Here is a 15,826-nt window from a genome sequence, read left to right as displayed (position 1 = left end):
AGGTGTAGGATTTCTGCTCAGCTATCACTCCTTATGTATATTTAGTGGAGGCAAGTTCCATTATGTTCAGTGGCGCTTACTGATAACCATGTATATGTTTGCCATCTTGCTCTATGGGAATAATTGACATTGAAGTTGCTGGTACCTATGAGTAAGATTCCTTAGTATTGAGTTGGATGGATAATTAAGTATAATGCAAACACACTTTCTCTCTTGTGTAGGATAAGTTAAACAAATACATGTGTTGCCAGGGTCTACAGAGAATATCTAGTGGGTTTTTTTTGTGGCAAGTGTTTCAGGTGCATATGTCTAAAGAAAAGTAATGGGATTTGGGTGTGCAACAGGTGCTTCAATAGTTTTTCTTACTAAGATCTGAACAACTTGTTTGTATGTTAAAAAGAAGCTAGTATTTGGTGTGCATAATTAAAATGTTTGCATTGCTGTACTTATCCTAGTATTTCTAGGCTGAGTCAAGGATCCTTGCTTCTTCTTCACTGTGTTCCAAATAACTGCAGGCAGGTATTAGAGTATTCTATTTGTGTCTTGCTAGATTGAGTTCCTTGTGTCTTAAGGGCAACTGCAAAGTGATTACATCAGAGGCCTAGATGCTTGACTTGTTCATGGGTGGAGTCCTGATGCATCAAAATCAATGGGAACTTGTTAATTGCTGTTGATTGATTTGTGCTATTAAGGGATTTCACTTTATAATCTTACCTTGCCATTTGCTGTTTTAATATATAACACTTCCCATTTAGATGAGTCGGGACTGAAGTAGCCTATATGTGAGGACATATTTTGGTTCATGGAGAAGAAGATTTTGATTTTTCTTTCTAATTGCAGCTGTTAATACCATGTTGAGGTTTCTGTTAAAGCTCCTGCTTCCCCAACTTGCAAGGGCAGCTTTTGGGGGGTTGCAAGAGACTACGGTTAGAAGGTTTCTTAGTCTAGCTTGTTGTATGTACTCTGCACATGGCTTTTTAGATCTGCTTTCTGCAAGGTAAAAAAAAAGCTTTGCTGTTCTTGAAGGAAGTTGCAATTTGATTGTCCTAGCCCTTTTGAGGGAGGAAACATGCTCTATTATAATTTAAGCTATAGATATGCCTGATAGCTGGCATAGAGCTCATTTCTCATACTGAATACTCTGTGTAAAGATATTTTATAAATGAGTAATGGGCAGAATTAAGTCATTAACTTGTGGTATGTTAATGTTTGTTTGGTATGGGCAACTATTATCTGTGTGAGTGAATGTGATGCATGTGATCCACTGGTTTCTTCCAGGCACATGAAGACTTGCATATGTATTATACAGGATGTTAATCTCTCCTCATCTCTCAGCAGCCTCAACCCAGCTTTACAAGCTGCTTTTGAAGGTCATCTGAGTTCTAAAAAGCAGCATGTGATGTGGTGTGTGTGGGGGAAACAGGCTCACAACACCATGCTGTATTGTGATTTTTTTCTTTCTGTCTCCAATACAATACCAAAAGATGTGTTTTCCTTTTAAATTGTGGGATTACACCCCATCATGTTCATTTTTTTGGAACAAGTGAGTATAGAAGAGTCAGTCTATCCAAAATAATAACTGAAGTTATTTAAGAGAGTATATTATAAGGAGACTGAAGATGATGCAAGGTCAAGTCCACCATTGCTTTTTATGTTCCACAACTAAATGTATCAGCAGCCCTCTTGTGGCCGGGAAAATAATGAATAGATGTTAGGGTCATTTGCTTAAGTATTTACTAAAAACTGCAATTTGACTATAAATAGTATACTAAATATTGATTTCAAATAATTTGTTAATTCCTCACTAGGGTTGAAGGATAATGTCTTTATTTAAAGCCCGTGACTGGTGGTCTACAGCAGTTGGCAATAAAGAAGAATTTGATCAAGGATGCTTGTGTGTTGCAAATGTTGACAACAGCAGCAGTGGACAAGGTAAGTGGAAACTTTTGTTTTGTAGATTTAATGTGTGGCTATTATTTTGAAAATGTATATCCCATTTCTCCAAAAAATTCCAAACTCATTTGCAGTACACCAGATTTAAAGTTACAGTGACAAATATAAAATCCACACTAAAACTATCCATACACAGCTTAAAGAGCAGTTGCCCAACTTGTTTGGTCAACTGCCCTGTGAAGTCACAGAAGGAAAGAGCCAGCTGGACTTTCCAAAAGGCAGTTTCAGAGTGCAAGGGCTCTCATGGTGAAGTAATGAATTCTTGCTGAGGCCATCTCCACTTGGAGAACTGATGGAGTTACCAAGAGGAATTCATTAGCCGATTTAAAATGGCAAATAGACATAGGGAAATGTGATCCCTGTTGTATAGTGTTCATTTGAAGCTGCAGTCCCATATGTGTTAAGTTGTAAGTATGTTTTGTTGAACTTTTAAGAGCATTAATTCTGAGTTACTATTCTTAGAAATGGGCTGTAAGACTATAACCCTGAGATCCATCCTGAGCACCTCAAGATAGGATCAGGCTTATAAGTTTCAGTGTTACCTCTTGCCATATGCCCATAAAGGTGTGTCAAAGTTACCGCTTGCATATGTTTATTTTTCAGATAAAATAATTGTGGGCAGTTACATGGGATTTCTTAGAATCTATAATCCCCATCCTGCAAAACCTGGAGATCCTGTGCAAGCTGAAGAGTTACTCCTAGAAACTCAGTTACGTGAACCCATACTGCAGGTGGAAGTAGGAAAATTTGTTTCGTAAGTAAATGGTGTTGCTAATTACCTTGCTAATTAGGGGACTTGGGTTCAGACAGTTTATCATCAAAGCCAGCTTGCCTCCCCAAGGGTTGAATAGGTATGTTATAAAGTGTCTTGGGCTTGCCTTAGCAGCAAGTATGTTAGAATCAAAACATGGATTTTGGCACATCCAAGTTTTTCTTAGTAAGAAATCTTTCTTTTGAAATGAGGAATTACAAAATTAGTTTTTTAACAAAAAATTATGCAAAGCTCGTACGCTTTCTTTAGATAATCATCCAAGTTGTTTGGAAACTTGCCCCTGGCTCTTACACTCCTTCCTTTCTTCCCCTCACATACTAATTCCTTCATTCATTTTCCTATTTCCTCTAACCATAGTCTGCTGTGACACCCAAACTGGGCAATTGCAGAATGTGTGGTAGAGGGCATAATCATGTTTGTCATCAAAAAGGAGTGTTGGCCTTCTTGAAATGTTCTCCATTGCCTCCCCCCCCATGTAATATTTTTTCATTGGTTCTCTCTTGTTCTCAGTAGATGCTTCAGTGCTGCCTTTTTCTTTCTTTCTAGCTATGTGATCCAGACAACGAAGGATCACACAGCCTGTGTAACTATGTCATGGCTGCGTGTAGCCAATCAGAGTTGGGTACACAAGAATATTTTGAAGATGAGTCAGAGTAAATGCAGTTGTGTTCAGGAGTTAACTATGGTTTGAATACCTACTGTAGTCCATCACTTTAAATTATGCCTGATTCCTACATCATGGCAAACTGTGGTTAGAGGAAACCAGGAAATACATGTGGTAGTGGTTGGGAGAGAGTGGGGAGAAGAAGTACACAAGTCTGCAGTATGGTCCCCATCCTTTAACCCACACGTTACATTGTTTTGTCTGAAACTCACCAGAGTATTTACACTAAAATTTGACAGGATCATCTTAGAGAATAGACTCCACCATAGGGTGCCTGCTAGGTTAGTCACTTCCCCATTGTATGTGTGTGGCCTTAGATTAGGAATGGTATCAACTTGTATGATGTAAACCGCTCAGAGCCCTTAGGGGGTGAGCGGTATATAAATCGAAGGAATAAATAAATAAATAGTTGAATTGTTAAATACTACGGGATATATATACTGGATGTATATAATACAGTTGTATTGTAAGTATCATAAACTACTGTTTAATCTTTCGCTTTTCAAGAATATGGTTCATTTCTGTTTGGTACTCTTAACTGATAATTTGATATTTGTAAGAACTCTGCAGAGATGCTCATTATTAAGGTATCCTCAGTCTCCTTGAAATAATGCCGTGCACGTGTATTAGAAATTGATAGGTGAACTAGTTTAGTTCATGTGTTTGCACAAAGGCAAAAATACTATTAATACCATTCAGGGAGGACTTGATGCACATGCAGATGTAGTGTGACTTGTCAGAGGTGCTGAATGTGAAAATTATTTCAGGCCCAATATTGTACCCAATACTGGTTATTAGCAGTTACAACTTAATCTTAACCAAAGTTAAGCATACTCACTAAAGAATCCTAATTAAGCAATCTCAGAGTATGATGTTCTTTTTCTTGAACGTTCACAAGTTTTTCTCTTGCTCTTTCCTGGCAGCGGTACAGAACTACTTCATCTGGCTGTGTTACACTGCAAAAAACTGTGTGTCTATGCCATCTCAGGTAAAAAAAAAAAAGATGTTCTTTTGGTCACAGTTTCTTTTTCATGCCTGGAAAAGTTACTGCACTTTTGTTATTCCACATTTACTGTTGCTGTGTTAGTTTCTACACTGTAAAAAGTGTTAAGTACAAGCAATAAACTTCTTGCTCTATTGGGGAAATTTCTATGATCTTTGCTCTCTTTGTTACTGAAAATTGATTAATTGATGGATCAAATAAATGCCATGTACTTGTAAAGAAGTATTTCTTTTTCCTTATCTGTGCCTCAGAGAGTGGGGCTTCCATTTAACATTCATCTGTCTAGGGAAAGCTTTAAGTAGAGCATTGTCTCATCTGGTAGAGCCTGAACAAGTCATTACTAATCTAGTTCTCATATGCATAAGAATCCAGCAGAAGCTGAACTCTGGAATGGAATGATAGGAATTTTAGTGTCCAGTTAGACTGCCATGTGGAAAACAGTTGTAACTAAATTATGAATAGTACAAATGGAAGAAAGCGCTATAAGAAATATAGCAAGAAAACAGTTTTTTCTGAAACCAAATTTGAAGTGATTTGAAAAGGCAAGAGTGTCCTAATTTTGATTTTTTTGGAAAATGAGAGAACTGCCAATCTGAAAAGGAGTATAACTAATTTTACAGCTATAGCAAGATGAAGGGAAGCGCCCAGAATTAGATGTACGGTGGTCACCAAGAGATCTGATGAATTGTAGGACCAGAAATTTGTGCAAGATTTGAAAGCATGTTATTGAGAAAATTTGTGTAAGATTTGAAGACATGTTATTGAGAAACTTAGATTCTGGCTATAGGTGTGGCCTCATTTGGAATACTCAGTACAGTTTATTTATTTATTTCTGGTCACCACACCTCAAAAAAGATATTATAGCATTGGAAAAAGTGCAGAAAAGGGCAACTAAAATGATTAAGGGGATGGAACACTTTCCCTGTGAAGAAAGGTTAAAGAGGTTAGGGATCTTTCACTTGGAGAAACAATGACTGAGTGGTGACATGATAGAGGTTTACAAAATTATGCATGGGTTAGAGCAGGTAGAGAAAGTAGTTTTCTCCCCTTTTCACAATACAAGAACTTGTGAGCACTCAGTGAAATTGCTGAGCAGTCATGTTAGAACAGATAAAAGGGAGTAGTTCTTCACTCAAAGAGTAATTAACATGTGGAATTCCCTGCCACAGGAAGTGACTGCGCATGAGGGGATTAGATAAACGTATGGAACAGAAGTGGCTATTAGCCAGAAGGTATAGATGGAACACTATGTTTGGGTTAGTGATGCTCTGTATTCTTGGTGCTTGGGGAACAATGGTGGGAGGGTTTCTGGAGTTCTGGTCCCACTGGTGGCACCTGGTTTTTGTCCACTGCATGATACAGACTGTTGGACTGGGTGGGCCATTGGCCTGATCCAACATGGCTTCTCTTATGTTCTTATTCAGGACAGACAAAGCAAATTTCTTTATCCATTGAGCATTTACTGCTAATGGACATACTGATACCTGTTACCACCAATGGCCTGCCTTGTTGTTTGGGGAAATTAGCAAGGCAGCAGGCCAGGCTAGAGGGGTACAGGGACCACACACCAATTGTATACAAAGATCCGGCACAGTAGGAAGACTCCAGATTTGATGAGTAAATTAAATAGGTTTTATTGAAGAATTTCCCTAATTACAAGCATACTGAGCATTCAAAAAGAGCAAGCAATACAGAACTAAGAAAGTGGAGGTGATTGATAGCGAATAGAGGGTTTAATTACGGGGTAATACAACCTGTCCAGATGTGCAAAATCCACAGAGAAGGGATTGTGGCCCAAACATAGGTTTGGGGGTGGACTGCCAGTTGGCATCAGGGCAGAGGCACACAAAATCTGAGAACAAAATTAGAGAACAATGTTGACCAATGGGAGGTCTTGAGGGGCTTGCCCCAGGTGAAGACAAAAGATTATCTAGACCAATCAGGTTTCCCAGGGGGTGCGGTTGTCAGGATGGGCACAGCTTAGGTGTGACCAGTGAGGTCCCAGAGAGGCAGAGTTTGGATTAATAGCTAATGATGGGCCTAGCCAGGTGTTAGATAGTTGGACTGGGCGTGTCCATTGTGGAACAATAGGGTGGTCTGATGTTTCCCTGGTGCCAGACAAAAGAGGTGATGTTTCTTAATGTGCAGTAGGATGAACCTGAATGGGTGACCATTCACTGTACATGAAGAGTTAATGTTTACCTTGATAGGTCTGTCAGAGGTATTTGCAAATATTTAGACAGGAATGTGAAGATTATTTCAAAGGTATTTCCTAACATACAGGTGAAAGAGGAGATGGGGATGGAAACATACAACATACTTCATTCATGACAATAGCACAGACCAGAGGCTTTTTGTCCCTGCCTGCCTGTACACTTGACTAGCCATTTGGTCAGTAGAGGATATCTGAGGCAAGAGCAGGAACTTGCCCATTCTAGTCCTTTCTGGGCTGCGCTGATGAAGGGGGGGTGGCTTGTATGGAGGATGTTTGTCAGTGCAGCCAGCCTGGAGAATTTTCACTTGGCCTGGCCAAGATGTGGTTCTCCTAGCCTCCCAGCAAAAGCTACTGTTTAAGCCCAGCCTGGCTTTATGAGGGCACTGCTTGTGGAGGGAGGTTCAGAAGTCCTTTTGGGGTGTCTCTCTTGGGAAGGACCACCCTGGATTCAGGGCCCAGGAGGCTGGTGGCAATGACCACAAGCATAGATGGCTTTAAAAGGGGATTAGACAGGTTCATGGATGATAGATCCATCAATGGCTACTAACCACAGTGAGTTAAAGAAACCTCTGTATTTAGAGGCAGGAAATCTCTGAATACCAGTGCAAGGGGTAACTTCACTTGTTCTTCCCTTTGTCCTTTATGTCTTGTTCATTGTCTCTCCAGGGCAACTAGTTGACCACTGTTTTAAACATGATGCTGGACAAGATCAACCACTGGTCTGATCTAGTAGGGCCTGTCTTATGTTCAGTGCTCAGTAAAGCCAAAGAGGGTTTTGGTTATATCCTTCTTTCTTACAACAATAATTACAGCAATTAACATACAACATATTATCCTAAATGCTTAATGAACTGCTGGTGAATGACAATATTTTAATTTTAATTCTCTGGTGAGAAGAAAGTGTTAGTTTTATGTTTGTCATTAAAGACGCCCGGGATCCATTAGAAGTTTAGCAGCATATTTGAGTCTGAACATTTACTGAGATCAGCGTCGTATCTGAATGTAGTATTTCTTATGACTTATTGTCAAGCACTTTATGAAACAGAGAGCTTTTGTACTACTCTAATATCTCCTGAGGAAGATCCAATTTTGAAACGTTGTTATATATTCTGGAGACGACGTTGATTATGTACCTATGCACAAGGATTTTCTTACGATTTATTAATGATGTTGTAGTGCTTTAGATTGTAATACATAGGAAGCTTTTTCTTTGCAAGTCTTGGTGACTGCTTGATTTGTGGGTCAGACTCTCACGACTGTTGTCTTTATACTTATTTTCTGATTGGGTTGTGTTTGTCCATATTTATCTTGCGTCATTAAAGAGTGACAGTATGATCTCCGTGTTGGAGGTACTTTGCAGAGGCTAGCACTATAAATAGCATCCTGACCTTTAGATTTGAAACACTGGCAATATATCTGGGGTTGCAATATAGATTCATCTAATAAAATGCCAACTTAAGCTAATGTTAATTTAATTAAGTTAATCTGTCTCTGAAATATTGTACAATAATAAGAAACTATGGCTAATGTGGAAAACTGAAAGTAAGGGGTAAAAAAATAGTACTTATATATTGATAATCCATAAAGATGGGAACACCAAAGGTACTCATTACTAAAATCTTAATTGCCAGGTTCTCCTTTTTGGTTTTAGATGCTTTTTAAAAAAAGCGATACATGTGAGTACCTTTCTTTTTCATTTGTGCTTAATACAGTACTGTTTTGTTACCATATAAAAGTGCACTCATATCTTGGTAATCTGGAAAAAAGAGTGTTCTGTAATCATGAGCCCGAGGACACCTAATAAAAGGTTTTGTATGTAATATCTGGACAGACATTATGATGGTGGCCAAGGTCAATGAAGTATTAACTAATTCAGATGTACAGAAAAGAATATGGTGCACACTGGGACTGTGTAGCTTCATGTTTCAGAAATTACCTGTGCGAAAAGGGAGAATGTCCCTGGAGCGTGGGGTTATAACTACTGTTAATATGGTAATAGTACGCGTTGAAATTTTGTTCCCTCTTGAGAGCCAGTGTGGTATACTGGTTAGAGCAGAGGTGTTGAACTCATGTCACTTTGTTGGGCCGGGCCATGTGTGCCATAAAGCATAATGCCAGGTACCAGAGATATAAACTGTATAAAGGACAGCAGCTGGTAAACTCTGAGTTGGTGTATTCTCACTGAAAGGCCTCATGGATTGGGAGGGGGGTGCAAAGGAAAACCCGTATGTACGGACTGAAGAGCCAGTGGTGCAGCACTGGGTGGATGCTCCCATGCTGCTTAACTGCTGCAGACAAGGTTGTTCCACCGTGCTGAAGCCACAACCCAGGTGGCTCTGGCCACTCCCTCCCAAGCCGTCTCCTGTTCCCTCCCTTGTACTAGTTGCTTGCGGGCCACATCAGAACCCTGGATGGCTTGATTTGATGCCTGAAATATACTTGTTAAATATAATGCCGGAAATGCTTAATTTCAATGAAAAATATGTAATTACATATATGGTTACAGCTGCTAGAATATTATGGGCGAAATATTGGAAAATGGGAAATACGCCTAAAATAGAAGAACTAAAATATAAAATGATGGAAGTAGCTGAAATAGAAAAGTTGAACTTGATATTACAGGGGGAAAATGATGAACTTTTTGTTGAAAGATGGATAGGACTATATAAATGGTTAGAAAGTGAAAAATGACTCAATATTAAGATGAATTAATACTAAAATGTGTGTTCTGTTTTGAAAATGCAAAATAAAAAACTAAAAAAAAAAGAACCCTGGATGGGCTGGTTCTGGCCCTCGGGCCTTATGTTTGACACCCCTAGGTTAAAGTGTCAGACGAGGGTCTGGGAGACCCAGGTTTGAATCCTCACTCTGTCATGGAAGCTTGCTGGATGGCCTTGGGCCTAATCTGCTTCACAGGATTATTGTGCTGTCACTTTCAATCAGAATTCTGTTTCACAGCATCTCCTTTGTCTTGCATGTTACGTAAGATCTAATTCAATGGAATTATGATTCCTACTTTATGAATCCCCTGGTGCAATGGAATTATAGCACAATCTCTTCTACAGTACGTATTTTTTCAGGAGTAGAAAATACTACATGTATAACGGCTTTGTTCTCTTAATAGGAACTTTGGGAAACACAGAACATGGAAACCAATATCAGCTCAAACTTATGTATGAACACAATCTGCAGCGAACAGCGTGCAACATGACTTACGGGCCATTTGGAGGTATAAAAGGTAAATTTTAAATTAAACGTCGCTTGCTTTATATAATCCATAAAGCTGGTATATAGTTGTAATAAATGTAGATTCTCCATATTCTTAGTGGTTATAGGAGTTATAGGAAAGGACGTAGGATCTACAGGCAGCTGGGAAGTATGGAGCAGTCCTAAGAATACTTTTTCCTGGGAGAAGCCTCGTTAAATAGAACTGCTTAGGAAATTTAGTGGCAAAGAGATTATAATGGATCCATTAGTCCTTGTACCGTTTTGTGAAGGTGGAGTGGCCGAACAGCAGTCTCTTCTTGTAATAGGACAGCCATAGGTAGGAAAGGGCAAGTTGGGAGTAACTGGAGTGGGCTTTTGCTATCATGCCTGTGGGAATATGGTTGCGGGGGGGCGGGGGAGACTTATACTGCAAGGAATGTGTCTCCAAGACTAGGCATAGTAGAGAAATGTTACTGATTTCAGTGGCCTTAGACTGGAGAAACTTTGTAGAGAACAGCAAAACTAGTATGAATACATTTTCTTTCCTGGATGCTCCTTAGTTAGAAATCTTTTGGTAAAACCTATTCAGTCGTGGTAACATTGAGTGTATATTTTTTTCAGCTTGGACAGAATCCCAGGTGATCTGAACATATGTTGTCATTTTACAATGTGTATTGTTTTAGTAGGGTTGTTGAAGTCCCAAATAGCAAGGCTTGGATTAAATTGGGCCAGTCTTGGCTCTTATTGAAAAGACGCATACAGCACTTCTCATGCCATTTATTTAGGAGTGTTCCTATTGAATTTTTCCTTGGTGTCAGAAAAAAAGTGCCAAAAAACCGGCCAAAGTCAGCTCGTTGTTCTCTGGAGTCTGCAAAATATTACCTAATGCTGTCGCATTTTCCTTAAAGGCTCAGAAGCCAAGAGCAATAAAGTTAGGGCTGATTAAAAATCATTTCATAATCGTTTGTGGAATTACCACTGTTAGAGTGCTATTGACTTGCAAGGTATTTTACAGTACGTAAGCAATAAGTCCCTTCCCCAAGGAGCTTAGAGCCTAAAATACGAGAGCAGGATATGACACTGCAGTGGAGGACGATGGAAGTGGAAGTAAATGAGGGGAGAGTATGTGTTTTTCATTTACATGTCCTTCGGCTTAGTTTAAAGGGTTGTGCCAAGGGCGTCACTGAAAATGTGAGATCTGAGGAAGGGTTTGATAGTGTGTGTGTGTGGGGGGGTGTTTTGGAAGCAGTTCAGGCAAGCTGCACACAAAAAAAAGTGATGGGAGATGACCAACCAAGGCTCCTTGGGTGAGCCTTATATTAACTTTCTCAGGGCCCTCCTTCCTCTGCAGCTATTGGCCCACCTTTTCCCTTGAAGTCTACCAGTCTCAATCCTTGGGTGAGAGGTATCTGGGAAATGTAGGCCCAGTGGGAAAAATTACAGCCCGACCATAGGTCCTTTTAGTGGGGAAGAGGCTTCTCTGAGGCTTGCAGCCCGCTCCACTCCTTGTTCTCATGCTTAGGATCATGTGACAGTGTGGCTGAGGTTTTCTTCAATCTGATGGCTTTATTTAAAAGAGCTAGTGCAGTGTAGTAAGTCGTGTTGGACTAGACTGGGAAGACCTGGGTTCAAATTATCAGTCATCCATGAGGGTCACTTGGAAACTTTGGGCCAGTCACGTACTGTTAGTTTAGCCTACTTTATAGTGTTGTAGTGAGGATAAACTGGAGGATGAGAGAACTATGGTCCTGTCCTCCTTGAAGGGAGAATGGGATGAAAATGTACCTTGGAAGTGAAGATCTTGTTTTTAAGGCAGGTGTTGTGTCTCTCTTAAATATGTGCTGGCCTCTGTATTAATGTGCTTTTTAATGTTTTTATTATTTGTTAGATATTTCCATATTGTGTTTTAATGTATATTTGTCCTGCAAGCTGCCTCAGGTATGTGGTATAAAATAACTTAAATAAATCAAATTTATTTATAAATCAAGGAGACCTTTGGGTGGCTTCAGACAATGGAGCTAGAGGAGGAATGGTCACAGGATGTGAGGGGAGAATTAATAAGTTATTCTTTGGTCTGAAAGATTTCATCCTCAGAGTTTCAGTTTGGATGGGCAGACAGTCTTTGAAGTGTGTTTTAGATTGTAATGTAAGAAAGTTTACTTCCTGGGTTTTATGCCCATAATGTTAACTGTTTTATGTTACTTTTGATTGGGCCACAGGATTCTAGTTTCTGAACGCAAAATGAGATAGTACAATTTTTTGCATGCATGTGCATGTATTTAGCCACCAGAGGGCGCTCATGTACTTCTCTTAACCATGTGGGGAGAGGGAAAGAAAGGCAGACATTGAAAAATGAGTTAAAACCAAAGAAAGATCTGCAAAAACCAGTTACTGTTCTCCAGACAGACTAGAAGCGACGACTATACACATGGAGTGCAGGAAAGTCCTTGTGTGTTTGTGAGCAGTGCTAGCATCACATACAAAAAGAGCATGGCACTTTTGGCACCGTCTGTTTTGCAGTCACTTTGATGCATCAAAAAAGTAGAGTTCACAACTGAGACTTGGGTTGTGATGGCAGAACATCTTGTCAAAGGGGAGATGGTATGGAAAAGCCCTCTTTCTCCTTTCAGGAATAGAGCATGTATAAACAAAATTTCACTGTAAAAGCCCTTTGCATGTTACTTTTTCTAACACTGATAATAAGGCCCAGTGAAGGAATCCTTTAAGATGGCTGATAAGCAGGGCTATTTTGGGGCAGGAACGCACAGGAACGGAGTTCCGGCTGGCTCCCAAGTTGACCACGCCCAGCAGGAACTTATTAGCATAATAGGCCACACCCAATAACAGAAACGCATTAGGATTGGCTACATTAGGGGTGTGGCCTAACATGCAAAGGAGTTCCTGCTACAAAAAAAGCCCTAGGTTTTGACAACAAACAAGGTAAACAGAATAAGAAGCAAAAGGTGGGTGTGGCTGGGTGTCGACACTTCTGGTAACATGGGGATGCAGCCTAATATGCTAATGAGCTATGCTCTCATGGGTGTGGCTGGATATGCTAATGAGTTTCTGTTGTTGGGTGTGGCCTATTATGCTAATGAGTTCCTGCTGGGCTTTTTCTACAAAAAAAGCCCTGCTGATAAGACTGAAACACCATGTATCCTTTATTATATTTCTTAGCTACAGTGAGATAAGTAATGAAGCTACCTTTTTAGTGAGGCTTAAAGCCAAAATCAAGAATTTGAGGATTAGGGAAGGCATTTCCTGAATTGTTGTATATTGTCTGTGTGGCATCTGTTATAAATAACTAGATTATAATATAGTATGGTGTTTGTTTAAGCTACTTCATCTTGCACTGCCAGCCTATCCATATTAGATCTGCGCTGTAGACATGCAGACTTCATTTCTTGTAGCTAGGTATTTCTGTAGTCATAATCAGTGGTTCATTCATTAGAAAACGACACCCTTGATTTGATTTCATTGCCTCCACTGTAAAATTTAAGAGGGATCATATTCTGGGGAGATTCTGCGGACAGAAGGAGACTGGGCAGTTCACCTGATTCCTCTTCTCTCCGGTACAGCCTGACCCAAATTGCTTTCTGTCCACAAGACAGGGCCTTTTGTGCTTGGCAGCTGCTGGAAACCAGTACCCAGAACCTCCTGTGCCCCTACAGTCAGGCTCGACAGATCTTTTCTCCAAAGTCTGTGATGCAGACACCCACAGACTGGGAAGCACGTTGCTCACTGCCCTGCTTTGCCAGATGCATTGCTAGTGTTTTCAAGGATAGAGTTAGTGTTTAAACGTGACTCATTTTGTTCACAATTAATATGCTTTAACGTCTGATAGAGTATTGAAGGATTTCGTGTTTTGAATGTTACGAAGTTGAACTTTGTAGCTATGTTGATAGTCCCATTGTGAGTGTATGAGAGTGCTTCTGTCTATGTAACACACGAGGTTGGAGCCAGCCAGCTTTTTTGCTGGTGAAAGAGGAAAGGAGGGGCCCCCTTTGACCCCCCCCCAAAAAAGGTTGTGCTGGGAATTATGGGACCTGCGTGGAGCTAGTTTCTCTGTGTTTTTTCCTGCAGCTCAAATTGACAGCTTGAAGTGGGAAGAAGAGAAGGGAAATCAACTGGGTTTTTTTGATCACCCCTCCCCCCAAACGTTTGCTGCATCTCCACGAGTCCTGGAGGCAGCAAAGTTTCCAAAAGAGGCGATCAGAAAAACTGAACTTCCAGCTGATCTGCTGGTTGCCAGTAGCTTGTTCCTGTGAGTAGGTATGAACAGGTTGCGAACAGTCGAACAGCACATTGATTAATTACCTGCCTGAAAGGGAAGTGAGCCAAGCTGGCAGGTGTTCGAACATATCTTGAATGCGATACAGCATTTTTATAGCACAAGTAGCATTGTAAGGATCAGAAGGACTCTTATGCTGTTTAAAAATATAAAATGGCTTCCAGAATTACACATCTGTTTTATGTTAATCCACAGATCCAGAAAAACAAAAGAGAAATAATAAAAACAATTGTATTTTTGAAATGGTAGAAGACCTTTACAGGGAAAAAAAATTACTAGGGAAAAAATGCTATAGAAAAGCTGGCTTCTCTTAGCCGAGTGTCTGAATCCATTTTACTTTTATTATAGTTCAGCCTGGAGGCAAAGCATGTTTCAGTCTTACAACAAAGAAGGTGCTATGGGGAAGAATTCTTTTTAATAACAAAGTACTACATATGTAAAAACCATGCAGTCTTGTAACAGGAAACTTGTAAGAAAAGTAGACTGGGTTTACTTTTCCACAATTTTGCAGGGTGATTTTTTATTAGGTGCTAGTCAGAAAAAAAGATTATCAGCTGAGCTTTATGTTGCAAGATTAAATGTATCTCTTGCCTCTGTGAAAACAAGGTAGTGATATACATGTGGACTTTGATTTATCAGCTGTTTTGCTACTAAACTGGAGCATCTAGCCATTAATGTGAGAACTGTTGAACAAAGAAACACGATGTCAAAAATTCTGCTTTGTGCCTTGCTCAACAGCTATTTGTGCTATAACAAAACAAACAAAAAAACCCTAAAGAGCTTTCCAGTTTAAGGTATGGTCACCCCAGGACTCTGCCTCTCCTATCTGCATGATTAGTGTGGTCATTCACAGCTAGGAATCAAACTTTCTTGGCTTTTGCAATTTTTTTGGAACAACTCGCCCATCTGTGTTTGCTGGGTCCTTTTCCTGTGAGCCAGAACAATTTAGAGGATTAAAAAAAAAAAATTCGTTTTAGAAGATGTCCTTCATTGCTGCTGCTCTTGAGGTAACAAATACGTTCAAGGGCTTTTCTTTTTAAAGGATGACAGATTGTTGGGGCTTTTGATAACTGTATTTCTACATCTATTGAGTTGAGTCCTGTGCATGGAAAGCATAGCAGGCATTCCCAGTCAGATTGAGAGCGCACAGACCTGTTATTTAAAGAATAAACTGTTGGGAACGGCACTCATGGAACTGGACCTGAGCTGGTTTGGGGTATGGGAGAGGAGGGAATATTTCCCAGTTCTCTACACACTTCAATTCATATACTGGGCTTGGGGAGGGAAAGGGAAAAAATGCATTATGTTACTAAACTAGGAGTAGGGTGGGGGGAATAGAAGCAAAATATTCCTTAGCTGCTACAGGTATTGCTTTGGTAAACTTAAGCAGGGCTGGATATGGAAAGCCAGTAACTCCATCTCTTGGTTCTGACCATTTGGCTCCTTGACTTTCCATTTATCATTGGGGTGTTTGGTGTTTGTGATGAACAAAGTAATAAATGGAGTCAAGGTTACCTGGTTGGAGTAACTGTCGCATGAACAGAGTGGGGAAGGGAGAAGTTGGTGGGAGTGGGTGCGTAGTGATGGGATGGTGTGAAGTAAAGGGATAGGAGAAAGGCAGTGGGACTCAGTCACTCTCCAGCCATCTCCACGAAATTTCGTGGACCTTAAACTAGCAGTAAGCATCAGTTTAGTCTGGGGGTTTTGTTGTTGTTGTTACA

The 15,826-nt window shown here is 40.1% G+C and overlaps 1 protein-coding gene across 1 annotated transcript in view; it reads left to right on the top strand.

The window, feature by feature from the left end:
• The first annotated feature begins 1,820 nt into the window (after positions 1-1,820).
• BBS9 (Bardet-Biedl syndrome 9) overlaps positions 1,821-15,826 on the top strand; it is a 303,763-nt gene continuing 289,757 nt past the window's right edge. The window contains exons 1-4 of the mRNA XM_015405741.1: positions 1,821-1,932; positions 2,557-2,707; positions 4,313-4,377; positions 9,732-9,845. Coding sequence (XP_015261227.1) covers positions 1,821-1,932; positions 2,557-2,707; positions 4,313-4,377; positions 9,732-9,845 — 442 coding nt within the window. The remainder of the gene's footprint in view (positions 1,933-2,556; positions 2,708-4,312; positions 4,378-9,731; positions 9,846-15,826) is intronic.

The sequence above is a fragment of the Gekko japonicus genome, unplaced genomic scaffold, assembly GCF_001447785.1.
Source record: "Gekko japonicus isolate JY-2015 unplaced genomic scaffold, Gekko_japonicus_V1.1 scaffold58, whole genome shotgun sequence".
Lineage (NCBI taxonomy): Eukaryota > Metazoa > Chordata > Lepidosauria > Squamata > Gekkonidae > Gekko > Gekko japonicus.
Note: the sequence above shows the minus strand (reverse complement) of the source record. Positions and strands in the feature narration are given on the sequence as shown.